The 21,704-nt window shown below is 56.9% G+C and overlaps 2 protein-coding genes and 1 non-coding gene across 9 annotated transcripts; 1 reads left to right on the top strand and 2 right to left on the bottom strand.

Moving 5' to 3' along the window:
• Positions 1–878: 878 nt before the first annotated feature.
• On the bottom strand, positions 879–6,087 carry LOC140003610 (maestro heat-like repeat-containing protein family member 6). 2 transcript variants are annotated; one of them, XM_072044437.1, is made up of 13 exons: positions 5,934–6,087; positions 5,667–5,821; positions 5,429–5,576; positions 5,027–5,205; positions 4,807–4,944; positions 4,507–4,621; positions 4,225–4,362; positions 3,864–4,040; positions 3,538–3,690; positions 3,235–3,336; positions 3,048–3,150; positions 2,897–2,956; positions 881–2,758 (listed from the first exon to the last, which is right to left on the bottom strand). In XM_072044437.1, the coding sequence occupies exons 1-13, from the start codon at positions 6,075–6,077 to the stop codon at positions 2,589–2,591; spliced, it is 1,782 nt and encodes a 593-aa protein (XP_071900538.1). In that variant the 5' UTR covers positions 6,078–6,087; the 3' UTR covers positions 881–2,588. The 2 variants fall into 2 exon arrangements, with proteins under 2 accessions (XP_071900539.1, XP_071900538.1); XM_072044438.1 differs by lacking the exon at positions 4,225–4,362 and having other exon boundaries at positions 879–2,758.
• A 215-nt stretch (positions 6,088–6,302) lies between these two features.
• On the bottom strand, positions 6,303–11,532 carry LOC140003611 (uncharacterized). Its single transcript, XM_072044439.1, has 10 exons — positions 11,383–11,532; positions 8,671–10,799; positions 8,188–8,448; positions 7,967–8,089; positions 7,722–7,801; positions 7,492–7,612; positions 7,330–7,416; positions 7,094–7,198; positions 6,759–6,942; positions 6,303–6,443 (listed from the first exon to the last, which is right to left on the bottom strand). Exons 3-10 carry the CDS (start codon positions 8,407–8,409, stop codon positions 6,307–6,309), a joined length of 1,059 nt encoding a protein of 352 aa, XP_071900540.1. The 5' UTR covers positions 8,410–8,448; positions 8,671–10,799; positions 11,383–11,532; the 3' UTR covers positions 6,303–6,306.
• A 26-nt stretch (positions 11,533–11,558) lies between these two features.
• LOC113841869 (uncharacterized) lies at positions 11,559–16,773 on the top strand. Of its 6 annotated transcripts, XR_005262127.2 has the most exons (5): positions 11,562–11,705; positions 11,824–12,019; positions 13,018–13,099; positions 14,114–14,207; positions 15,804–16,773. It is a non-coding gene; the product is annotated as an uncharacterized protein (transcript). The 6 variants fall into 6 exon arrangements; XR_005262126.2 differs by having other exon boundaries at positions 11,559–11,705; positions 13,018–14,207; XR_005262128.2 differs by having other exon boundaries at positions 11,559–11,705; positions 13,018–14,207; positions 16,221–16,773.
• The last annotated feature ends 4,931 nt before the right edge of the window (positions 16,774–21,704 follow it).

Below are 21,704 nucleotides of genomic sequence, written 5' to 3' on the forward strand. Positions count from 1 at the left end.
TGGAGCCTAAGGAAGAGGCTTTCTGCCCTAATATGTGACGCTGAGGACTAAAACAAAAATGTTTTGGTCCCTAAAAATGAGGGCCTGCGTCCAAAAACGGAGGGTGTAGGTGATAAAAAGCCTGTTGCATCCCCACTGGCTGCACTGCGCTGTGGAGGGCGCCTTGTCCAAACCGAGGTGTCCCGTGTGGCCTGGTCACAGGCAGGCAGTGCAGCAGGCTGTCACCGTGACAGGGAGCGCGGCCCGCCCTGCTCTGTCTGGATCTTGAAGTGATGCTTTGCTCCCTCCGGATGGGTGCTTGGACCCGAAAAGGAGGCTTTGGAACCTAAAATTTAGGCCTCGGCTCCCAGCATGAGGATTTGGGAATATGGAATGAGGGGTTTTCCTCTCAAATAAGGCCTCGGCATCTAAAAGGGCCGCTTTGCACCTTACGATCAAAGTGTGGACCCTAGAAATTGGGCATGTTGCCCTAAAACGGGCAGCCTGGTCCGTAAGAGTGTGGCTGGAAGCAAGAAAAATCTGACATTGGATCCAGAAGCTAGGTTAAGGGGGAGGCCTGGCCATCTAAGAAGGCCGCGTTGCATCTTATAATAGAATTGTGGATCCTAAAAATAGGGAATTGTTCCTTGGAAATGGCAGCCTGGTCTCTAAGGTTGATGTGTAAGCAACAAAAAAACAGGAGAGGTTATCCTTTCAATCAAGGCTTTTGAGCCCAAGGAAGAGGCTTTTGCCCTACTATGTGAGGCCGAGGCCTAGAAATGTCAGAAGGCACAGCCTGCCCTCCTCTGTGTAGATCCAAGAGCAATGCTTTGCTCCCTCCAGATGGGTGTTTGGACCCGAAAAGGAGGCTTTGGGCCCAAAGCCTCAGGCCTTGGCTCTTCGAATGAACATTTTGAAACCAAAAATGAAAGAGGGTTCCTGTCAGCTAAGGTATTGCACCCTGTAAAGGCAGCTTTGCAGCCTACAATGAAACTGTGAAACACCAAAGTAAGGCATTGTGCCCTAAAAATGATGGCGTGGGCTTGAAAACTGAGGAGGTAAGCCATAAAAAGTCCCCTTTGGATCAGCATGGAGTTGCAGGGCCCTGAAAAGCAAGATTTGTTCACTAGAACGTAGAGCCTGGGGCTCAATTCTGAGGGGTCACGAGATCAAAAGACGACTTTGGATCCCAAGTGGAGGTGCTGGACCCTGAAAAGAAGGCGGTGGCAGGCAAACAAGGAAACACGGGGGCCTACTAATGAAGATCCTTTGGATCCTAACCAAGGGGTGGTCCTCAAAGTAGTGAGGCTTTGGACTTTAAAACTGGGGTTTGGGACCATGCAGCCCAGAGACTTTGAAGGACCAAAGAAGCCTTTTAGGATCCAACACCATTTTTCCCTTTCTTTTTTCCTTTTCTTTGTTTCGTTTATTTTTTTCTATTTATTTATTTATTTGATTTTTCAGACCCAAGGCCTCTGGTTCTGTGCTCAGAGCCTCTTCTTTGGGACACAAAGCACTGGTTTTGGTTTCCCCCTGCTGGGGGAAACTGCTGTCTTCAGAAGAGCTGGCCTCTGGAGGGAAGGCACTTGGAGACTCTCTCCCCAGTGCTACAGCGCCTGGCTGTCCTCGTGCAGCCTGGCAGCATCCCAAAAGGACGCTCAGTGCTGGCCAGAGTCAGAGGGGGCAGATCGTTCCTCCGGGCAAATGGTAAAGTGGAGAAAGGCAGCACTCCAGCACGCCCCTGCTGTCCCAACAGGGTGCTGGTTTTCCTCAGGTGGGCAGCCGAGTTCCAGCAAGGCCGCTCTCTCCCTGCCCCTCCTCCAAGAGGCAGGGGGAGAAAATACGACAGACACGTGGAGCTCGTGGTTTGACATACAAAAAGTTTAATTAAAGGGAAAAGGGAGAGGGAGGAAAAAAATGAAGGGACGGGCAGGGCAGGGCAGGGCAGGGCAGGGCAGGGCAGGGCAGGGCAGGGCAGGGCAGGGCAGGGCAGGGCAGGGCAGGGCAGGGCAGGGAAGGGAAGGGAAGGGAAGGGAAGGGAAGGGAAGGGAAGGGAAGGGAAGGGAAGGGAAGGGAAGGGAAGGGAAGGGAAGGGAAGGGAAGGGAAGGGAAGGGAAGGGAAGGGAAGGGAAGGGAAGGGAAGGGAAGGGAAGGGAAGAGAAGAAAATGGGGGAGACCACGCGAAAGGCCAGAGAGAGGGCAAAAGAGCGAGGCCCCCAGGAGTGGGGCGTGTGCGCAGAGCTGCGCTCCAGGGAGGGCTGCACAGTGCCCCCGGGGCTGGGGAGGCACAGCCTGCGTGTAGCTGAGGATGCTGCTGGCCAGCTCTGATGGCAACGAGGAGGAGGAGGAGGCCACTTTCCGCGCTGAGGGCGGGTGGCCCAGTGGAGCTGCGGCTGTGCCATCCCTGGCAGTGTCCCAGGCCGAAGCGGGGGTCTTGGAGCAGGCTCGCTGCTGGAGAGGCGCCGGCTGAAGCCCTGTTGTTCATGGGCTTCGGGAGCTGCTTCGGGCGTGCTCCCGGCACGCAGAAGGCCGGAGAAGTGGAGGGAACGTGCCCGGGGAGCGGGGCTGCGCCGCAGGCAGGAGGAGATGCCGGGAGCCTTCCAGCACGCTTAGCTGCCTGCCGGGGAAGAGCGTCGCCTCCTCCACGCCTTCTGCAGCCTGGAGCACAGCTGCCGAAAGCTGAAGCGCGAGCGTGGCCTTGGTGCTTGCAGGATCAGCACCGTCTGAATCGCCAGCGACGAGACCGACTTGCAGGGGTCATTTGCCAAGCCTTGCAGGACTGAGAGAACAGAGGAGAGGCGAGGTGACGGCCCTGTACCCACAGAGCGCCCAGCCCCCCACAGACGTTGCCCCCAGCTCTCCGCACAGCCAGGAGGGAGCAGGGGACAGGCTCCTGCCATCCCCCTCCCTGGCTCACCTTGGCAGATGTCCTGGCTCTTGCTCTGGTGCTGATCCAGCAGGTGCCTCCCCACGAGCCCTGGGGACACACGGCCTGTCAGCGCCCCCGGCTGCTCCCCGGGGCGCAGCACGAAGGCACAGGGACAGGGGACCCCAGGCTCGCGGCTCACCAGTGAACCTCACAGCCTCCCGCCGCAGGGGCTCCTGCAGGCTCTGCAGGTAGGGCAGGCTCTGGGCCAGGTACTCCTCTGCTGCGCTGCTCCTCCTGGCCAGCTGCAGAGGGAAGGGCGCGGGCTCAGCGCAGGGCGGCCCCGGCCCCGGCCCCGGCCCCGGCCCTGGGTGCAGAACTGTGCGTACCAGGCACTCGACGATCTTCCAGCTCTGCAGCGTCTCGGCCAGGTGCGCCAGCTGCCTCCAGCGCAGGAAGCGCGCAACACCAAGGAGGGCTTCCCGGGAGGCCTGCAGAACAGCTGAGATGGCAGCAGAGCCTGGGCAGAAGACCCTGCTCCCCCCCCCGCAGCCCCTCCGCAGGGAGGGGGCCTCAGTGGAGCCTAACGCTGCCAGCAGCTGCAGCACCCCTGGTGCTCGGGGGCCCCCAAGGCAGGGCAGGGCAGGGCAGGGCAGTCAGCATCGCCCTCCCCCGAGGAGCAAAATGCCCACCTCGGCCACGCTCTCGTCCTGGTCGTGCAGGTGGAGGGACAGCGGGAGCAGGCTCCTGTGTGCCACCTGCTGCAGCTTCTCTTGGCTGCCCTTCACAAAGCCCAGCGTGTCGAGGAAGAGGCGAATAGAGAGAAGCCGCACCGTACTTGAGTCCTGGGGAGGGCGAGAGGGGGACATGGGTCCTGCTGTGGGCAAAGTCCCCGATCCCCCAAAAGCGCTGCAAAACGAGCCTGCCCAAGGGCTCGCAGCGCCCAGGGCTGGGAAGCGGGCAGGGAGAGCCCCCAGCGGGCTGTCCCAGGGACGCAGCCATGGGGACGCAGCCTTACGTCGCCAAAGAGGGCTGGGAGCTTGCCGGCCAGCTCCAGAGCCGCGAGGCTGAGCGTCCTCCCCTCCAGGAGCTGCAGCATGGTGCTGAGCACGGGCAGAGCGACAGCGTGGGTGTCGCTGTCTGCAGCCTGCAGCTGCTCCGTGATGCTCGGCAGCAGGACGAGCGTTTGCCTCACCTGTGTGAACAAAACACCTTCCTTTGGGGAAAGCAATGACTGCCCCCTGGGCGAAAACACTCTCCCAGCCCGCCCAACGCCCCTTCCCCTCCCCACTGCCTGGCAAGGTGCCGAGCCACAAGAGCCGGGGGCCAGCCCAGCCCAAGCCGCGGCACTCGTGGCGTTGCCGGCTGCCCCCGCTCACCGTGGCCGGCCTCTTGGTGAGCCCCAGGATCGCCCTGAGCACCAGGCTCTGCATGCCCAGGCACGGGCTCTGCAGGTAGCTGGCAAAGAGGCTCACGACGCAGTCCAGCTCGTCGCCGAGCTCTGTGCACTCCAGCAGCTGAAAAGGACGTGGGGCGCAGTGCCGGCTCAGCAGCAAGAATGCCAGGGCAGGAATGCCAGGGCACGGCCAAGCCTGGCCCCGAGGCAGCAGGGCTTGTGCAGAGCCCCACGTGGGCTCGCTGCTCCTGCTGCCCCTGCTCACCTTGCTGAGGATGACCATGGCCACCGTCTGCCAGGAGGAGGCCTCCGTGCGGAGCAGCTCAACCAGCTGGTGGATGATGGTGGCGCGCAGGCTCCTGGGCAACTCCTTCATTTCCCTGGCAGGGAGAACGGCAAGCAGGCGCCGTCAGCCCCGAGCCGGGCGGGCCCAGCTCTCCTGGCTTTGCAGCGCTCTCTTTTGCCACCAGCCCAGCGGCCACGGGCACCCATGCTGTGGCAGCACTTCCTCCAAGAAGCCCCTTTCACCTCCAGGGCTGGGATGGTGCCAACGAGGGGCTCTCACCTGGCCACCACCTGCACGCCCCAGAGGTGGCTCTCGGCGCTGAGAAGCGCGGCCCAGCCACCCTGCGCCTCGATGGCCAGCACCTGGCTCTCCAGGCCCACGCTGCGGAGCAGCGCTTTCAGGGCCTGCACCGTGGACCTGCAGGCAGAGAAGGGCCCGGGTCACGCCGGGAGCCCCAGCCCTGGGCTCCTCTGAGCAGCAGGGGCCGGGGATGTGGCACCTGACGGGAGTGAGCAGGTCCTGCCGGTGCTTCTCCCAGAAGACCTGCACCTCCTGCAGCTTCAGCTCCGTGGTGAAGGACACTTGGAAGAGGAGGGCCAGGAAGAGCTGGGGGAAAATGGCCTTCGCCTCCCCCCGGCTGGTAGGCAGCAGGAGGATCTCGTGGAGGGGCCTTGCTGCCTGCAGGAAGCACCCGGAGGCGGAGGCGTGGGCAGGGAGGGACAGAGGAGGACGCAGCCCCCCAGGCTGGTGCCCCAGGGTGCGGAGAAGGCTGGCAGGGGCCAGGGGAGGGGAGCGGGGCCCCTGCCCCTGCCCCTGCCCCTGCCCCTGCCCCTGCCCCTGCCCCGGCCCCTGCCCCGGCCCCTGCCCGACGGAGACGCAGACGGGCAAGCGAGGAACTCACGGCCAGGGCCAGGATGCGCGGGTGGTCCTTGGTGGAGGTGGATGTCTTGCAGCCAGACTGGTTCATGAGGATGCAGAGCAGCTCGCGCAGCACCCTCTCTGTGGCTGGGGGCTCAGACACCATCGCCCTCCACATGGTGACGGCGACGCTGCGGGACCCCCGGGCTGTCAGCAGGGCCGCCCCCGGCCCGGCTGACGGCTTTGGGGGTGTGCGAGAGGAGCCCTGCTGGGCCCCGTACCTGGTGCAGGTCAGCGAGCACTGCAGCAGGCTGGCAACCGTCTCCCTGGGGCACTTGCTGGCCAGCAGCAGCAGGGCCCTGTCCAGGCTCTGAAGGGCCAGCGCGGCTCTGACGGACGGCAGGCTTCTGTAGATGGCCCACACGATGTGGAGCACCTGCCGGTGGGACACGGCTGAGACTGGGCCGGCACCAGGGCAGGAACAGAGCCCCGAGGAGCTCTGGAGGCTGGAGCCGTGGCCGTGGCCGGGGGTGCTGGCGGGCACCCACCTGTCCCGAATGGAAGTCGGTCTCTGCCGCCAGCACGTCCACCATGTGGGCAGCCAGCTCGGTGCTGTGGGGACTCGGGGCTCTCATGCTCTGCACGGCGGAGAGGAAGACGCCCAGGCGTTCCAAGGGCTGCAGGTACTTCATGAAGATCTGTGGGAGGAAGGGCAGCACGTCAGCCACCGCGAGGGCTGCGACGGCCCCGCTCAGCCCTGCTGCTCCCAGCGCCCCAGGAGAGCTGGGAGCAGGGGCTGGGCGACGGCTGGGGTGCGGCCGCGTGCGGGCCCCGTGGGGACCGGGCTTTGTCGGGGACAGCGCCGGTCCTCTTGCTGCTGTCGCAGGGTCGGGCTCTCCTCCGGGGCTCAGGGCTCAGGGCTCAGGGCTCGGGGCTGGCGCTTCTCACCATGAACATCCTGTTGCTGTTGCTGTCTTCGGAGAGCTGCAAGGACAGGTGAGCTCGCCAGCTCTGCCAGCCCTGCAGCTGCTCGGCATCCTGGTCGCACAGCCTTGTGCCTGGAGAAAAGCGGACACAGTGTCTGTCGGCGGGGGGGCCTGGGGAACTGGCAGTGGCAGCCGGGGGCTCGGGCACAAGCCTCCCTGGCAGGAAGGGGGCATGCCAGAGCAGAGCCGGGGGCAGCGCGGCCAGGGAGGGCCCGGGCTCTCGCGCTCAGGGCAGGGGGAAGGGCTCGTCAGCCCGCGGCAAGGCAGCCGGGCTCGCTCGCTCGCTCGCTCGGGTCTCTCCTGCTGAGGAGAGGGGCCCAGGCGGCCTGGTGCTGGCCTGGCTGTGCCCGTGTCTGGAGGGACCCGGCCCGACGCTGCTCCGCTCACTTCTTTGCTGTGTGACGAAGAGGCAGAGGTGGCGCACAGCCTTGGCTGCCTCGTGGCTTTTTCCCTCACTCTCGCAGGTGCAGCACAGGAGGAGGTACCCCACCAGCCTCCCCAGCAAGGCGAAGCGGTGCTTCTCGGGGTGATGATGCCTCAGCACTGTGGCTCCTGCAAAGCAGGAGCTGACCTGGGGAGAGAGGCAGCGCGGGAGCACGGCTGAGCGGGGCGGCAGGGCCCCAGCCCCAGCCCCGGCTCTGCGCAAGCCTGGAGCTGGGGAGAGCCGCGGCCGGGGAGCGAGGCCGGGGGCGCCAGGGCTGCCTGCAGCAGGGGCTCCCTACCTGGGGTAAGGAGCAGGTGTTGAGGAAGGCGGCCAGCCCGGCGATCCGCGCCATGGCCCTCTCCTCCACGGCCTCCGGCTGCTGCTGGGTGAAGGGCAGCAGGAGCTGGGGGGAGAAAAGCTGCTGGTGTGCCCGCAGCACGGAGCACTGCTCCTTGCCGTCGTCCCCCCGCTGCGCTGGCCAGGCGGGTTGCCGTGTCCCCGTCCTGCTGAAGCCCAGCCTTTGCCCAGCCCCACCTTCACGATGTTCTGCAGCTCCAGGAGGCCGCAGGCGCCGGCGCTGCTCACCAGCGCCTGCAGCAGGCTGTCCAGGGCTTCCACGGTCTGCAAAGAGGAGGACAGGGCTCGGGGCGCCCGAACACGGAGCAGTGGCATCCCCAGAGCCCAGCCCGTGCATACCCTGACGTAGAGAGACGTGTCCATGTCTGTCCCGTCCTCGTGGCCAGGGAGGTGGAAGACCCCGCGGAAGCAGGCGCGCAGGAGGCCGTTGGTCATGGCCGGCGGCAGCAGCCGCGCTGTGCTGCAAGGGGAGGGGGGCAGAGGTGTGGAACGCCCCCTGTGCGGCACCCTGTGCCCCACTCGGGGCCCCTGGCCGGGAGTGGCGGCCAAGCCCGCGCTGGCCCAGGTACCTCATGGCGGCGATGGCGAGCATGGCTTTCTGCCGCACCTCCGTGTCCAGGCGATCGCTGGGCTCCTCCTGCAGCAGCGCCTGCAGGGCACAGCGCGATGGATGGCACAGGGCAGCGTCCCCTGGCCAGCGAGCGGCTCCAGGGGCTGGCCTACAGCCTACAGGATGGCTGCCCCGTCCCAGACGGCTCCCGGTGCCCAGCACCCGGCCAGAGGGTGCTCCCCGCGGGGCAGGGCGTCCCCTCACCTCGATGCTCTGCGCCACCTCCAGCTGGCAGAAATACACCGCGTCCCACGTGTGCGGGTCCGCGACGGCGGCTTGGCAGGCGTCGCAGACGGAGGCCAGAAACCTCAGCTTCTGCGCCTCTCGCTGAGCCGCGGAGGGGAGAGACGAGCGAGCGGGTCAGGGGAGCCCAGCAGGGGCTGCCCGCAGGAGGCCAGCAGCCGCGGCACAAAAGCGAGCGGTACCTTGGGTCTGCGGCTGCAGCAAGCGCGGAGGAAGCTCAGGGCGTCCTCTTCCTCCTGATGCGCCACGGCCGAGGCAGAAGGGCCCACGCCTGAGCCAGAGGGCGCCTGCAGTGGCTGCACCTCAGTCTCCTCATAGGGCTGCGGCTGGGGCCTGGAGGCCGGGGAGGCCCCAGCCTCCTCCAGCCAGGCCGCTCGCGGGGAGCAGGGGGGTCTCCCTGACATCCTGCCGGGAGCGCTCAGGAGGGAATGTGGCTCCTGCTCCTGTGGCGGGGGAGGGATGCCACAAAGTGCCACCGCTGCCACCGGCCCCAGGCCCCCGCGGGTGGCCCCAGAGCCCCGCGGGGGTACTGTCCCCAGGGGCCTGCAGACGCCAGCCCCTGTCCTGGAGGGAGGTCCCCCTGCCCGGGGCTGCCCCCAGCCCCACTGCCGAACCAGGCCCCTTGGGGCCGGCCCCGCTGCGCAGCCCTGGCAGCGCTGCCCCACCTGCTCCTCAGCCCTGGCTCCTGCGCTGGCTTTCTGGGGCAAGGTGCCCGCGCTTTGTGCCTTTGCTTCGCACCTGGAGCACGTGGGAGCACTCCAAGCCGTCGCTGCTGCACGGAACCAGGTCCGTTGTGGCTGTTGGGACAGGACCCGCCCCAGAGGCCCTGCTGCCGGTTCCGGAGACGCTGCCTGGGCCCTGCAGCGGGCAGACTAAATTAGAATAACATTGTGGACCCTAAACACGGGGAACTGTTCCTTGGAAGTGGCCGCCTGGTCCACGACATTGACGTGGAAGCAAGAAAAAGCCACTAAAAAGGAGGGGTTATCCTTGCAAACAAGGCTTTGGAGTCCCAGGAAGAGGCTTTCTGCCCTAATATGTGATGCTGAGGTCTAAAAAGAATGCTTTGGGCCCTGAAAATGAGAGCCTGTGTCCAAAAACAGAGGGTGTAGGTGATAAAGGCGGCTTTGGATCCCAACTATAGGCTCTCTTGTCCTGAAAACGTCCTGAAAGCTGGGTGCTTAAGAACAAGGCTGTGGTCTATAAAGAGGAGCCTTGGTGCCATGCCTGTATGCTTCTCAGCTGCAAAGAAAGGGTGAGAAAAAGGCTTTGGATCCGCAAAAGATGCTCTTAGCCCTGAAGAGAAGGGGTTATAGGGTGAAAATGAGACCTTTGATCCTAATGAGGAAGGCCCCAAGAAGGCGGCTCTGAATTCAAGAGTTGGGTCTCCAGGCCCTAATATTAAGGCTTTGGTCACCAAAAAGGAGACTCTTGGCCCCACAAAGGAGAAGGTAGGCAATCAGCAGGGGACTTAGGATCCCAAAGCAGCGTCTGGGCCCTGAAAATCAGGGTTTGGAGCCTGAGCATGAGACGTCAGCCATGAAGAATGAAGTTTTAGAGCCTAGCATGGGGGTCTCTGGACACTAAAACGGGGCTTTGAACCCAGAAAATGAGCCTTTGTACCCCAACCTGAGGCTTTGAGTCCCAAGGAGAAGGCTCTGGGTGCTAAAAAAGAGGCTTTGTGCTCTCAGGTTGAGCCTTTGGGATGTGACAGTCAGGCCTTGACTCAGCAAATGATGATCCTGGCACTGAAAAGGAGGGTTCGTTCTCTAAAAAGGGCTTTTGAGCCCAAGGAGGATGCTTTTTGCCCTAATATGTGATGCTGGGGCCTAAAAATCATGGACAGCGCAGCCCGCTTCCTCTGTCTGGATCCTAAAGTGATGCTTTGATCCCTCCAGATGGGTGTTTGGACCCAAAGAGGAGGCTTTGGGCTCTAACATTCAGGCCTCATCTCCTAGCATGAGGATTTGGGAATTTGAAAGGAGGGCTGTTCCTCTCCAATAAGGCCTCACCATCTAAGAAGTCCGCATTGCAGGGAACCAGGTCCGTTGTGTCCGTTGGGACAGGACCTGCCACAGAGGCCCTGCTCCCGGTTCCAGAGATGGTCCCTGGGCCCTGATGTGGCAATAATAAGGTTATAATAAAATTGTGACCCTAAAAATAGGGGTTTGTTCCTTGTAAGTGGCAGCCTGGTCCATAAGAGTGTGGCTGGAAGCAAGGAAAATCTTGTATCTCCAAGTCAGGCTTTGGAGCCAAAACCTGGGCCTTTGGACTCTGCAGCTCAGGGTCTGGATCCTGAAGTGTTGTTTTGCACCCTCCATATACGTGTTTGGGCCCAATAAGGAGGCTTTGGGCCCTAAAATTGAGGCCCCAGCTCCTAGCATGAGGATTTGGGAATATGGAATGAGGGGTTTTCCTCTCAAATAAGGTCTCAGCATCTAAAAGGGCCACTTTGCACCTTACGATCAAAGTGTGGACCCTAGAAATCGGGCATTGTTACAAGTTGCCCCCTTAATTAATTTTCAGAGAGCATTGCATTAATCATAGAAAGGAATTTATTGACTAAGCAACAGCAAGCAAAACAGCGCTGGGCGGCCGGGGAGTCTCGGCTCCGCCAACGGCACGCACCTCACCCCCGCCAGGGTCCCTTTTTATATCTTGGTGATTTCAGGATTACGCAGCACATCCTGGTATATTCTGCGACTGCGCGCACTGTTGCTAGGGGGTCGTCTCTGTCCCTCTGGTGGTCGTGAAGATGAAGGCCGTAGTCTTCCTCGGCGTTGTGGTTCAACTTCTTTTTTTTTAGATTTGGTCATGTTGGCCCAGCGTGAGACAGGAAGGCAGGATGTTGATACACTAGGTTAGCAACTTACCAGGAGATGGCTACATGAGCTTTGCAACAGTGTCTTTGAACAAAAGAGGCAACTGAGATGCAGAAGGAGAGAAGGGGAGGGGGTTCTCTTTTTTGTTACATTAAGCAAAAGAATTTTCATAGTGTCTAGCTAAGCATTATACAGCTCCTTACTTCAGCAGGGAGTTTTCACAACTCCCGTTCCTCAAACAGAACTCCTTGTTTTTATAATACAAAAGACAATGAACAAACATTTATTGTGTATTACACTACCTACTGGAAATGCTTTGCATTTTATTCAGGTACTTTTTTTTTTTTTAATTACACTGCCATTTCCTCCTCAATTCAACTCTGGTAATAAGCTGCACAATCACCTCTGTTAAATTGTGCAAGTAGCATTGCATTATCCTAGGCAGCCACATGAGTCACCGCAAAGTGAAGGGTTTGTAACAGCGCCAAAACCAACCGCTTCAAGCTGAAAACGATCTTTTTCCCTCACCTCCCACAGCTATAAAGTTCCACCCACCCGTGTATCTCAGCCGCCCCTCATTATGAAGATCATCACTCATTTCAGTAACAGGCGTTCCACACAAAACGCCGACTTTTTCGCTTTATTGAACCGCCAGCAGGGGCTGTCGGGCAGCCTGCGGGCACTCCGGCAGCACCCAGGCCGGCAGCAGTCACCCCCGAGCGGAGCAGGCTCCCCGCTGCCCGCGGCCGCCATTTTCCCTCCCCTCACGCCATTCCCCCCCTCAGCCTCCGCGCAGGCGCAGCGTCCCGCGGGGCGGGGGCTCGGGGCGCTGCCTCACGGGGGCCGGCGGCGTGCGCGGCCTCCCCGCGCTGCGGAGGGTGCGGGCGGGCGGCGGGGCCGGGCCGGGCGCTGTGTGTGGAGGGCGGCGGCGTGGGGGTAGTGTAAAAAGGGGCGAATTTTCACTCTTCAATATGCTTTGTTTCCGCTTTTTTTTAGGAGGAAACGTTAATAGTAGGAAATGGCAGAAGCAGTTTTCCGTCCCCCGAGGAGGAAAAGAAGAGTGTTTGAGTCGTACGAAGCCCCCTTTCCCGTGGATGTAGGTGGGGAGGATTTCAGAATGTGCCAGGCTGAAATTATGAACAACAATGTTATTGTGAGGAACCCCGAGGACATTGAGCGGCTCTATAACAAGGTGGTGTACAGCTTCTGCACAGTACCTCTAGTGTGTAAGCACAGGTAGAGCCCGTAGAGCATAATGTTGGTTTAAAACCTGCCTGCCTCATGCTGCCCTGCCCTGTTAGCCTCCAGTAACACACCACATCTCCCTCCTCTCCAGAAATATGTACAAAACATACTTTCTGTAACAAATACAGAAAGTATTTCATCCTTAACCCAGCAAATAAATACTGGAATGAAGTGACATGAGCAAAAACAAACAAAAGTTCATGTCTGTTATGTTTGTTTATTTTTTCAATGCTTATGCAGTCTTGCAGAAGCACTTTCTTGTTTTTAAAGCTCAGAAAGTTGGAATATTGATGCGTTATAAATGCTTGTAAAATTCTTTTAAGCTCAGAGTTTATTGAAGTTACTTCTTGAGTAATACGAGCTCTGAGCCCTTTATGTCTGAGTACCGTTTCATCACCATTCTTAAGCTGTAGTTTTATCCATCTCTGTTTTCTGTTATGCGTTGTCACACATCAGGTGCTTTCTTCTGCATCTGCTTTCAACAGTCTGCTTAGAGATGTCATCTGACAAATATTTGAAATTGAGGAAAAAGACCCAAAACTTGAAGTTTTGAGTGCAAGAGTACTGTGCATGGGTTATGCTTTCCCATTAAATCTACTTTGATCCAGCTTTTGGAGGCCTCATCCCAAATTGAGACTGGCCTGTGTCAGGCACTGTACAAAGGTAGAAAAAAAATGTAGCCCCTGGTTCAGTGAAGCTCAATAGAACAGGGACAACAGATCAGCGCAGACCAGCTCTGAATGCAGCCCTTCACCAAACTGGCACAAGAGGCTGTGCTATCAGGCTAGTTATCAGAAGCTAAGCAAAAAGCTTTAGGCTAAGATTACATGCTTAAGATTTCAAATACTTTTTTTCAGCAGATGAGGGCAGTAAATATTCTGTCACTTGAATAAAGGTTCATTTTTGTCTGATGATAAAATAAAGATTTTTTCCTTATCTTTGAAGGGTTATTTTGGAAAAGGTATTCTTTCGAAAAGTCGACCAGTGTACAGCATTTCCAATCCTTACTTGGTTTCTAAATGGCAAGGTAAATTGTGCCCATTTGTACTTTATTCACTAACTAATAATACTTTTGATTTCTCTTCACTTGTTGAAGATATACGTGTATTATCTTCATATATACATATATATTATATTATATTATATACAATGTATATACTATATATTATATATAGCATATAATAATATATAATATACTTCATATATATATATATATATTTCATATATTATATACATGTATAAACAGCACACAGAGTCTGTTGTGCCAGATCAAAATCCATCTATTCCCATATCTTGTCTCTGATGATGGCCAGTACAAGATTCCCGGAAAAAATACATATGTTGATATCTCCCTAGCGCATTTTTCTAACCTCCACTAATTTGTTTTGAGACTCCGTTAAGTAAAGGTGTATTCGTTGGATGTGTCTTCCCATAACTGTCCAGTTTTTCTAGGTTTTAATCTGCAGATTTAGTGTCCATGAAATCATGAGGCAAGGATATGTGAAAACTATCTACTAGTTGCTAGTAGTTGCTGGTGTGCTCTTGGTTCCTTAGAGAAAGACTGTCGTGCTTTATCCATCTGTTCCATGACAATTAAGTCTACACAGACCTTACTGGATTTTATAATATCCTTGCAGAATTGTCTTTTTAAAAGCTGGAGAAAAATAGTTTATTTAGTTATCCTGTGTAGACCATTTCATCTTCATTACCTCTGCACCTTTTCTAGTTCTCGTGTGTCCTTAATACACGTAGGACCAAAATGGTACAATATTGAAAATGTACTAATAATTGAAAATTATTAGGCTGTAGATTGTCTCAATGATCAAAATGTCATGAAAACTTTTTAATGTTGATGAAGCAATGTACAATTTTTCTTAATACAGGTGCTAACGTAAACATATTATAACGTATTATACAGCTCCTTACTTCAGCAGGGAGCCTTCGCAATTCCCGCTCCTCAAGCAGAACTCCTTGTTTTTATAATACAAAAGGCAATGAACAAACATTTATTGCGTATTACAATCCCTCCTTTTTCTTTTAGTTACTCATTTTGTTCATTGAAGCTCTGCAATGCCTGGCTACTAAGAACTAATGTTTCCTTGATTCCTTCGCTGGTACTTATTGGCTCGTATTTGGTATGTTTGAGCATTAAATGTGCCGCTTCTAAACGTCCCTTTACAATCACAATCAATTTGTTAAAAATACATGGTCCAAAAGTTAGTGCTATTATTAATAACAACAAAGGTCCTGTTATTGTTGATAATAAAGTAGTAAGCTAAGGTGAACAATTAAACCAAGATTCATACCAGCTCTGTCGGGCTTCATTCTGCAGTTTCCTTTTTTTTTTTTCCAACCCTTCCCTGGATCTTGCCATTGTATTTCTTACCACTCCAGTGTGATCAGTATACATATAGCACTCCTCTTTCAGGGCTACACACAGCCCGCCCTGTTGTAAAAAATACCAAATCAAATCCCCTACGATTTTGTAACACTACCTCTGAAAATGGCCTGATAGATTTTCCAGGGCCGAGATGGATTGTTCAATTTGGGTCAGGTCCTCGTCCACAGCAATGCATAAGGAAGTAAATTCTTGATTTTGTTTAACCAATGAGGCTACCCTGGTCCCCACTCCAGCTCCTCCCAGGATTATTAGGGTGGCCAAAGTTAGAGCCGTGAATGGTTCCCGTCTTTCCAGATGATGACTTTCCACTGTGTCTGGGTGTACATATAATCCTCAGGGTGGTATAGAATCCTTGGTATAATTATCACCTGTATACAGAAATCACGAGACGCATTAAAGAGTTTTAGTGATAGACAAGGAGTTATTCCCACTCACAAACAAACCCACCTAGCGTTGTTGGCTGGGATTAACCACTCGGCTGATTGTTTTCCATTCTCCAAGATATTACGTAGGTGACACTTCCCACTAGGAACCGTGCACACACACCTACCACCTCCAGTGACTTGTGTTAGTGTTACCCTTATGTCTTTTCCCCAACTGCATTGTAGAGGGTTGTTCTCGTTTGTGCGGGAGGGCTCCCCAGGATTCCCGATAGCATCATAACATGAAGGCCTTATACTAAAGCATAATCAACAGTGTTTTGTTACATTTGGGTTTGTTTTGTTTAATAATTGGTAGCTGGCATTCATGACCCCCCCATATGTTATTCCCAGCTATGTTATCATTCTCGGCTTTACCTGAGCTCGTAGGGCTGCCAAGGGTTGGCACTGTAGTATTTTCCGCAGGCTGGATTCCCTGGACATTTTCTGACAATACCTCATTTAGTCCTACTGCCTGGGGCCTATCAGCATCCTCCTTTTTATTAGTATGAGTCCTCCCCTATCTGTTCTGTTTGTAAAATCTGACACCTCACATTTTTCCTAGTACCCAGCTAGTATCATCCAAGTTTGTTATATTTATATATAGAACCTTGCAAATTTCTTTATTTCCATGGAAGGTTCCTGTATACCCTATACCATGCCCTTGCCACCTGTAACGGGGACCTGCTTGTTGGTTACAACCTTGCAGCCCATATCCCACTTGTAAAATTTTATCCCAACCAGCCCAAGTGTCCAGTCCATAGCAATGGTTTCACACCCCCGGTATGCACAGTAATACACCTTCAGGTAAATTACAGTACCCCTTTCCTGGCTTAGAACTTGGGCAGAAATAAAATCCTGATTGGTTAAAGCATGGCTGCACTGACACCAGGTCACATAATGTGATTCAGAAACTGGGAGCACCCGCTGTCGTTTGCTGGATGATGAATTGATCCTTTCATCTGATCAAGCTCCATTTAAAAGGCTGATGGGGATGCGCAGACCCATAGCTGACCAAAACGATGATACTGACTCCCGTGTATCGTAGGAGGTGGTTGGAGCCCATCTAAATTGGCGGCCCCTCAGTCCCCCACCGTTTTCACTTCTCTGCCTCGCTTGTCAGTTCGGTTGCAGCGAACTACAAGGTATCGGTTCTTCTTGACAGCAGCAGTGTTCTTCAGGGGAACCTACTAGGAAGCCTTTGAAACAGGGCCTCCTCCCCTTCCCACGATACACAGATAATATAAAATACTTATCGAGTCCGTCTTAGTGTCAGTCCCCTGCGGCCTGTGGTGAGGACCATGGTGAAGCAGGATGTCCCCCTGCAGCCCATGGAGTACCACGGTGCAGCAGGTTTCCACGCTGCAGCCAATGGAGGAGACCACGGTGGAGCAGGTGGCCCTGCACCGATGGAGGCTGCCGCCTGTGGAAGACCCCTGCCGGAGCAGATTCCAGGCCGGACCTGTAGCCCGTGGAGAAGAGCCCACGCAGGAGCAGGTGACCTAGCAGGAGCTGCTGCCCGTAGGGGAGCCAGGTTGGAGCAGTTTTCTCCTGAGTGATGGACCCCGTGGTATGGACCCATATCTGGAGCAGCTCTGGAAGAGCTGCTGCCTGTGGGAAGCCCACGCCAGATCAGTTCATCAAGGACTGCATCCCGTGGGTGGGACACCACAGCACAGGGGACGAGAGTGACCGAGAAGGAGCAGTGAAGAAGCACTGGAGGCTGACCATAATCCCCATTCCCCCGTTCCCCTGCGCCACTCGGTGGGAGGAGGTGGAAGAGGGTGGATGGGGGAGAGGTGCTTTTGGTTTCTTTCCTTTTGTTTCTCACTTCTCTAGCTTGTTAGTAATGAGCAATAAATCTTACTATCTGTCTTCTTATGCTGAGTCTGTTTTGCCCGTTAACAATAATTATTGCGTGATTTTCTCGTCCTTATCTCAACCCTTGAGCCCTTTTCACATATTTTCTCCCCATTCCTCTTTGAGGAGGGGGAGTGAGAGAGCGGCTGTGGTGGAGCTCAGCTGCCCACTCGAGCGGAACCACGACACCCGCACACCCAGTGCTGTTTACTTGCCTTTTATACTTTTTATCAATATTCTTTTATTAATATTACTAAATTCAGATTCAGTTGAGACTTCATTTATAACACGGTGCAACTGAGGGCCCTAAAAAAGAAGATATTGTGCCCTGAAATTGAAAGCCTGGGCCAGAAAAGTGAGGGTGTAAGCACTAAGAAGCCAGTTTTGTCTCCTGAGAGCAGTCTTAGGGCCCTGAACGAAAGGGCTTGGTCCCTACAAATGAGGCCCTGGGCCTGCAAACTGAGGCTTTAGATGATCAGAAGAAGACCTGGGATGCCAAGTGGAGCTTCTGGAGCTTGAAAAGAAGGCTTTGGAGCCTAGAGAGGAAACACCAGGGGTCTAACGGGGGGGAGGGAAGGGAGGCAGGGGGATATGGCTCAGCTGTGCAAGTGAGGCTGAAGCCGACACGCGCGTGTGATCTCTCCGCACAGATGGGATTGGCAGCAAGCTTTATTGTGATGGCGGCTGGGGACTGGGGCCACGACGTCGGGCTGGAGCATGGCTGCTCCCGCGGCGTTGTTCAGGCCGGCTGTAGGGATTTGAGGCCCGACGTTGTAACCGGGAGCGGCTTCGTGTCCGGACTGGCCGGGCGTGGCTGCAGTGGCTGCTGCGTTCAGGCACCGGGGAATCGCTGGAGGACCCCGATGCCGTTTCGCTCTCAGAGCTGCTGCTGCTGCTGCTGCTGCTGCTGCTCTGAGCACAGGGGGATGCAGCACGTCTGCTCCCACGCTGTCTCCGGGGCCGGCTCTGGGTATTTGTGGCCTGACGTAATGGGGAGCAGCTTCTTGCCCGGGCCGTCCCCTGCTGGCTGGAGCATCGTCTCCGTTTACACCTTGGGGATCCACTGGGGGACCCCGATGCCGCCTGCCTGGGAGATCGGGTGGTGCTGCTGCTCCCAGCACCGGTTTGTGGTGCATGGCTGCTCCTGTGGCGTCTTCTGGGCCTGTTGCAGGTGTCTTGGGCCTGATGTAAACGTGGGCGAATTGTCCTCTGCTCTGTCCCCTGCTGCCTGGTGGGGCTGCTGCTCTCAGGTACCAGGGAACTGTAGGATGGCCCTGGTGCTGCCTGGCTGCTGGTGCTGCAGCTGCTGCTTTCGGGTGCTGGGGAGCCACAGGAGGGCCCCAGAATATCCAGACTGGAGGTGCCAGGGCTGGTGAGCCCCAGGTTGGCACTGCAAGCCGTAATGCAGGAACTGCTGGACGTTCCTGGTGCTGTTTCACTGTCAGAGCTGCTACTGCTGTCACTGCTGCGCTGAGCACTAGGGGTTGTAGCAGGTCTGCTGCCACACCGTCTTCCAGTCTGCTTCTGGATATTTGGAGCCCGATGTTGTAACGGTGAATGGCTTCTTCTCTGGGGTCGCCCCTGCTGGCTGGAGGATCGTCGCCGTTTACGCCTTGGGGATCCACTGGGGGACCCCGATGCCGCCTGCCTGGGAGATCGGGTGGTGCTGCTGCTCCCAGCACCGGTTTGTGGTTCATGGCATCTCCTGCGGCGTCTTTGGGGCTGGCTCTGGGCATCTGTGGCCTGATGTTCCAGCGGTGAGCGGCTTCTTCTCTGGGGTCGTCCCCGCTGGCTGGGAGGGACGACCTGCCAGCGGGCACCATGGAGTGACTGGAGGTTCCTGGTGCCCTCTGTCTGGCCAAGCTGGGCGTGCTGCTCTCAGCGCTGGGTTCTGCAGCACGGCTCCTCGTGCGGCTTCTTCCAGGATCATTACAGGTGTCCTGGGCCTGACGTACAGGTTGGCGGATTGCCCTCTCTTCTTTTGCTGGCCTTCCACTCTCAGTCCCCTGGGAGCTGTGGGATGGCCCTGGTGCTGCCTGGCTGCTGCTGCTGCTGCTGAGGCTGCTGCTTTCAGGTGCTGGGGAGCCATGGGAGGGCCCCGGAGCCTCTGCACTGGAGGTGCTAGAGCTGGCGAGCCCCTGGTTGGCACTGGAGGCTGTAAGAGGAGGCAGGAAGGTGAGTGGGATGGACTTCCAGACCCACGGCTGTAGAGGCTCTGCTCCATCCTGGGTCAGAGAGACTCTGGCAAGGCTGCCCTGAGCCCCTGCAGCCCAGCAGCATGTGGCCTGCGCGTCTTACCGTTGTCCATGCCAGCACAGCTGGCGCACTCCCAGGTGCCTGCTCTGTTGGTCAAGTTGGAGCAGCGCCGGTGGGTGCCTTTGGCAGCACAGGAGCGGCACAGGAGCAGCTGCCAGGGCCTGGGGAAGAAGCAAAGGGTTGTGGGTGTGAGGACAAAGCGTCTGAGGCAGAGAGTGGCTGGCACATCCCTTCTGCTCTGTCCTGCCTCCCCCAGCCTGCAGCGATGCTGAGGTCCCGTGCAGAGCCCCAGATGGCTGCTGAGGCAACTCACCCGTGTACTTCTGCCTGCTCCCTGCCTCGTGGGTAAAGGCATTCGCTGGCATCACAGCGCTGGTGCCTCTCACGCTGTGATGCAAAGGCGTCGTTGTCCTCCCAGGTTGGTAGTCTGCAAGAGAAGGCACCACAACAGAAGTTCCCCTGTGGCCTGTGGTGAGGACCATGGCGGAGCAGGCTGTCCGCCTGCAGCCCATGGAGTACCACAGTGGAGCAGGGTTTCACGCTGTAGCCCATGGAAGAGGCCACGGTGGAGCAGGTGGCCCTGCACCGAAGCAGGCTGCAGCCTGTGGAGGACCCCCGCCGGAGCAGATTGTGGGCTGGAGCTGCAGCCTGTGGAGCAGAGCCCACGCAGGAGCAGGGGGCCTGGCAGGAGCTGCCACCCGTGGGGGACCCAGGTTGGAGCAGTTTGCTCCTGAGGGGTGGACCTCAGGAGCAAACTATAACAGTATGGAGACCAATAAAATCTCCCCTTAGTTTTCAGTGTTGAGATCCAACTTCCAGATCCCAAACTGACAAAATAGCACACAATAGCTGAGGTGGATACAGTAAGCCCCCAAGCCACCACAACCACACAACCTTTCCCTTTACCCAACGCCCCTCTAACCACTCGTAGCACTTAAAATGGGGAGGGAGGGAATTTTCTCACAAATAAGGTTTTGCACCCGAAAAATGCAGCTCTGCACCTTACAGTGCAAATGGGGGGCCCTAAAAAAGAAGATATTGTGCCCTGAAAATGACAGCCTGGGCCAGAAAAGTGAGGGTGTAAGCACTAAGAAGCCAGTTTTGTCTCCTGAGAGCAGTCTTAGGGCCCTGAACGAAAGGGCTTGGTCCCTACAAATGAGGCCCTGGGCCTGCAAACTGAGGCTTTAGATGATCAGAAGAAGACTTGGGATGCCAAGTGGAGCTTCTGGAGCTTGAAAAGAAGGCTTTGGAGCCTAGAGAGGAAACACGGGGGCCTCCTAATGAGGCTTTGAACACTTAAAATGGGGAGGGAGAGAGAGACGAAGGGAGGGAGGGAGGGAGAGGGAGGGGGAGTGTGGACAGGCCTGGTCGTCAAGGTGAGGCTTTAGACCTGGACCCTGGGCCTTTGGAGTCTCTAGCTTACGGCCTGTGTTATAAGTTGCCCCCTTAATTAATTTTCAGAGAGCATTGCATTAAGAATAGAAAGGAATTTATTGAGCAAGCCAACAGCAAGCAAAACAGTGCTGGGCAGCCGGGGAGTCTCGGCTCCGCCATCGGCACGCACCTCACCCCCACCAGGGTCCCTTTTTATATCTCGGTAATTCCGGGATTATGCAGCACATCCTGGTATATTCTGCGACTGCGCGCACTGTTGCTAGGGCGTTGTCTCTGTCCCTCTGGTGGTCGTGAAGACGAAGGCTGTAGTCTTCCTCGGCATTGTGGTTCAACTTCTTTTTTTTAGATTTGGTCATGTTGAAGATCCTTTGGATCCTAACCAAGGGGTGGTCCTCAAAGTAGTGAGGCTTTGGACTATAAAACAGGTTTTGGACCATGCAGCCCAGAGGCTTTGAGGGACCAAAGAATCTTTTAGGATCCAACACCATTTTTCTCTTTCTTTTTTCCTTTTCTGTTTTTATTTGTTTTCTATTTATTTATTTATTTATTTTGAATCATTCAGACCCAAGGCCTCTAGGATGCTGAGGATGCTGCTGGCCAGCTCTGATGGCAACGAGGAGGAGGAGGCCACTTTCCACCCTGAGGGTGGGTGGCCCAGTGGAGCTGCGGCTGTGGCTGATGCCATGCAGCCCCAGCCCCATGCATGCAGCCCCTGTGCCAGCAGGGTGCGGCCATGAGGTCACAGCGCCGCGCTGTGTCGCTGTGCCAGGCCACGGGCACCTCTCTGCGCCGGCCCCAACGGCGGCACTCACGCGGCGGTGGCAGCATGGGGCGGATGTGGGGGGCTGCGGCCCCCACCCGCCTCCTCCTCCTCCTCCTCGTGCTGTGTGCCCGGGATGCCTGGGCTATGCCAAGGCGAGCGCTGGGAGCAGGTGGGCGCCAGCGCCGGGGGCAGCGGCAGGGCCAGATGCAGGCGAGTCGCCGGAGGGGCTGGGGGCCGAAGCCTGGGCTGAGCCCCCCCGGGGCCCCTGTGAGCCGAGCCATGCGCCGCGCTGCCCTGGCTCCAGCCTTCCCCTCTGTCGGGAGGTCCCTGAGCCCCGCCGCAGCCTCGGGCATCTAGCCCCGTGCCCCGGCCCCTCCGTCACTGCAGGGTGCTCGGGGACACAACGGGCAAGGGGAACGTGTCTGCTCTCTGCTTGCTTCCAGGTGACGATGCGCTCGGCAGCGCTTCCCCAGCTCCTCAGCTGGGTCCTGGAGTGGAGCTCCAGGGGCAGCCCAGCGGTAAGTTGTCACCGTCCCCT

This window comes from Anas platyrhynchos, chromosome 13, assembly GCF_047663525.1.
Source record: "Anas platyrhynchos isolate ZD024472 breed Pekin duck chromosome 13, IASCAAS_PekinDuck_T2T, whole genome shotgun sequence".
In the NCBI taxonomy this organism is placed as follows: domain Eukaryota; kingdom Metazoa; phylum Chordata; class Aves; order Anseriformes; family Anatidae; genus Anas; species Anas platyrhynchos.

Excerpts from the sequence above, each read along its gene's own strand:
- LOC140003610 (XM_072044437.1), bottom strand. The coding sequence starts at position 6,077 with ATGAAGTACCTGCAGCCCTTGGAACGCCTGGGCGTCTTCCTCTCCGCC. Across the intron at positions 5,822-5,933 it reads CCGACTTCCATTCGGGACAG|GTGCTCCACATCGTGTGGGC; the intron begins GTGGGTGCCCGC and ends TCCCACCGGCAG. Across the intron at positions 5,577-5,666 it reads TGCTCGCTGACCTGCACCAG|CGTCGCCGTCACCATGTGGA; the intron begins GTACGGGGCCCA and ends GGGGTCCCGCAG.
- LOC140003611 (XM_072044439.1), bottom strand. The coding sequence starts at position 8,409 with ATGTCAGGGAGACCCCCCTGCTCCCCGCGAGCGGCCTGGCTGGAGGAG. Across the intron at positions 7,802-7,966 it reads AGGTGGCGCAGAGCATCGAG|GCGCTGCTGCAGGAGGAGCC; the intron begins GTGAGGGGACGC and ends TGTGCCCTGCAG. Across the intron at positions 7,199-7,329 it reads AGCTGCAGAACATCGTGAAG|CTCCTGCTGCCCTTCACCCA; the intron begins GTGGGGCTGGGC and ends TTCTCCCCCCAG.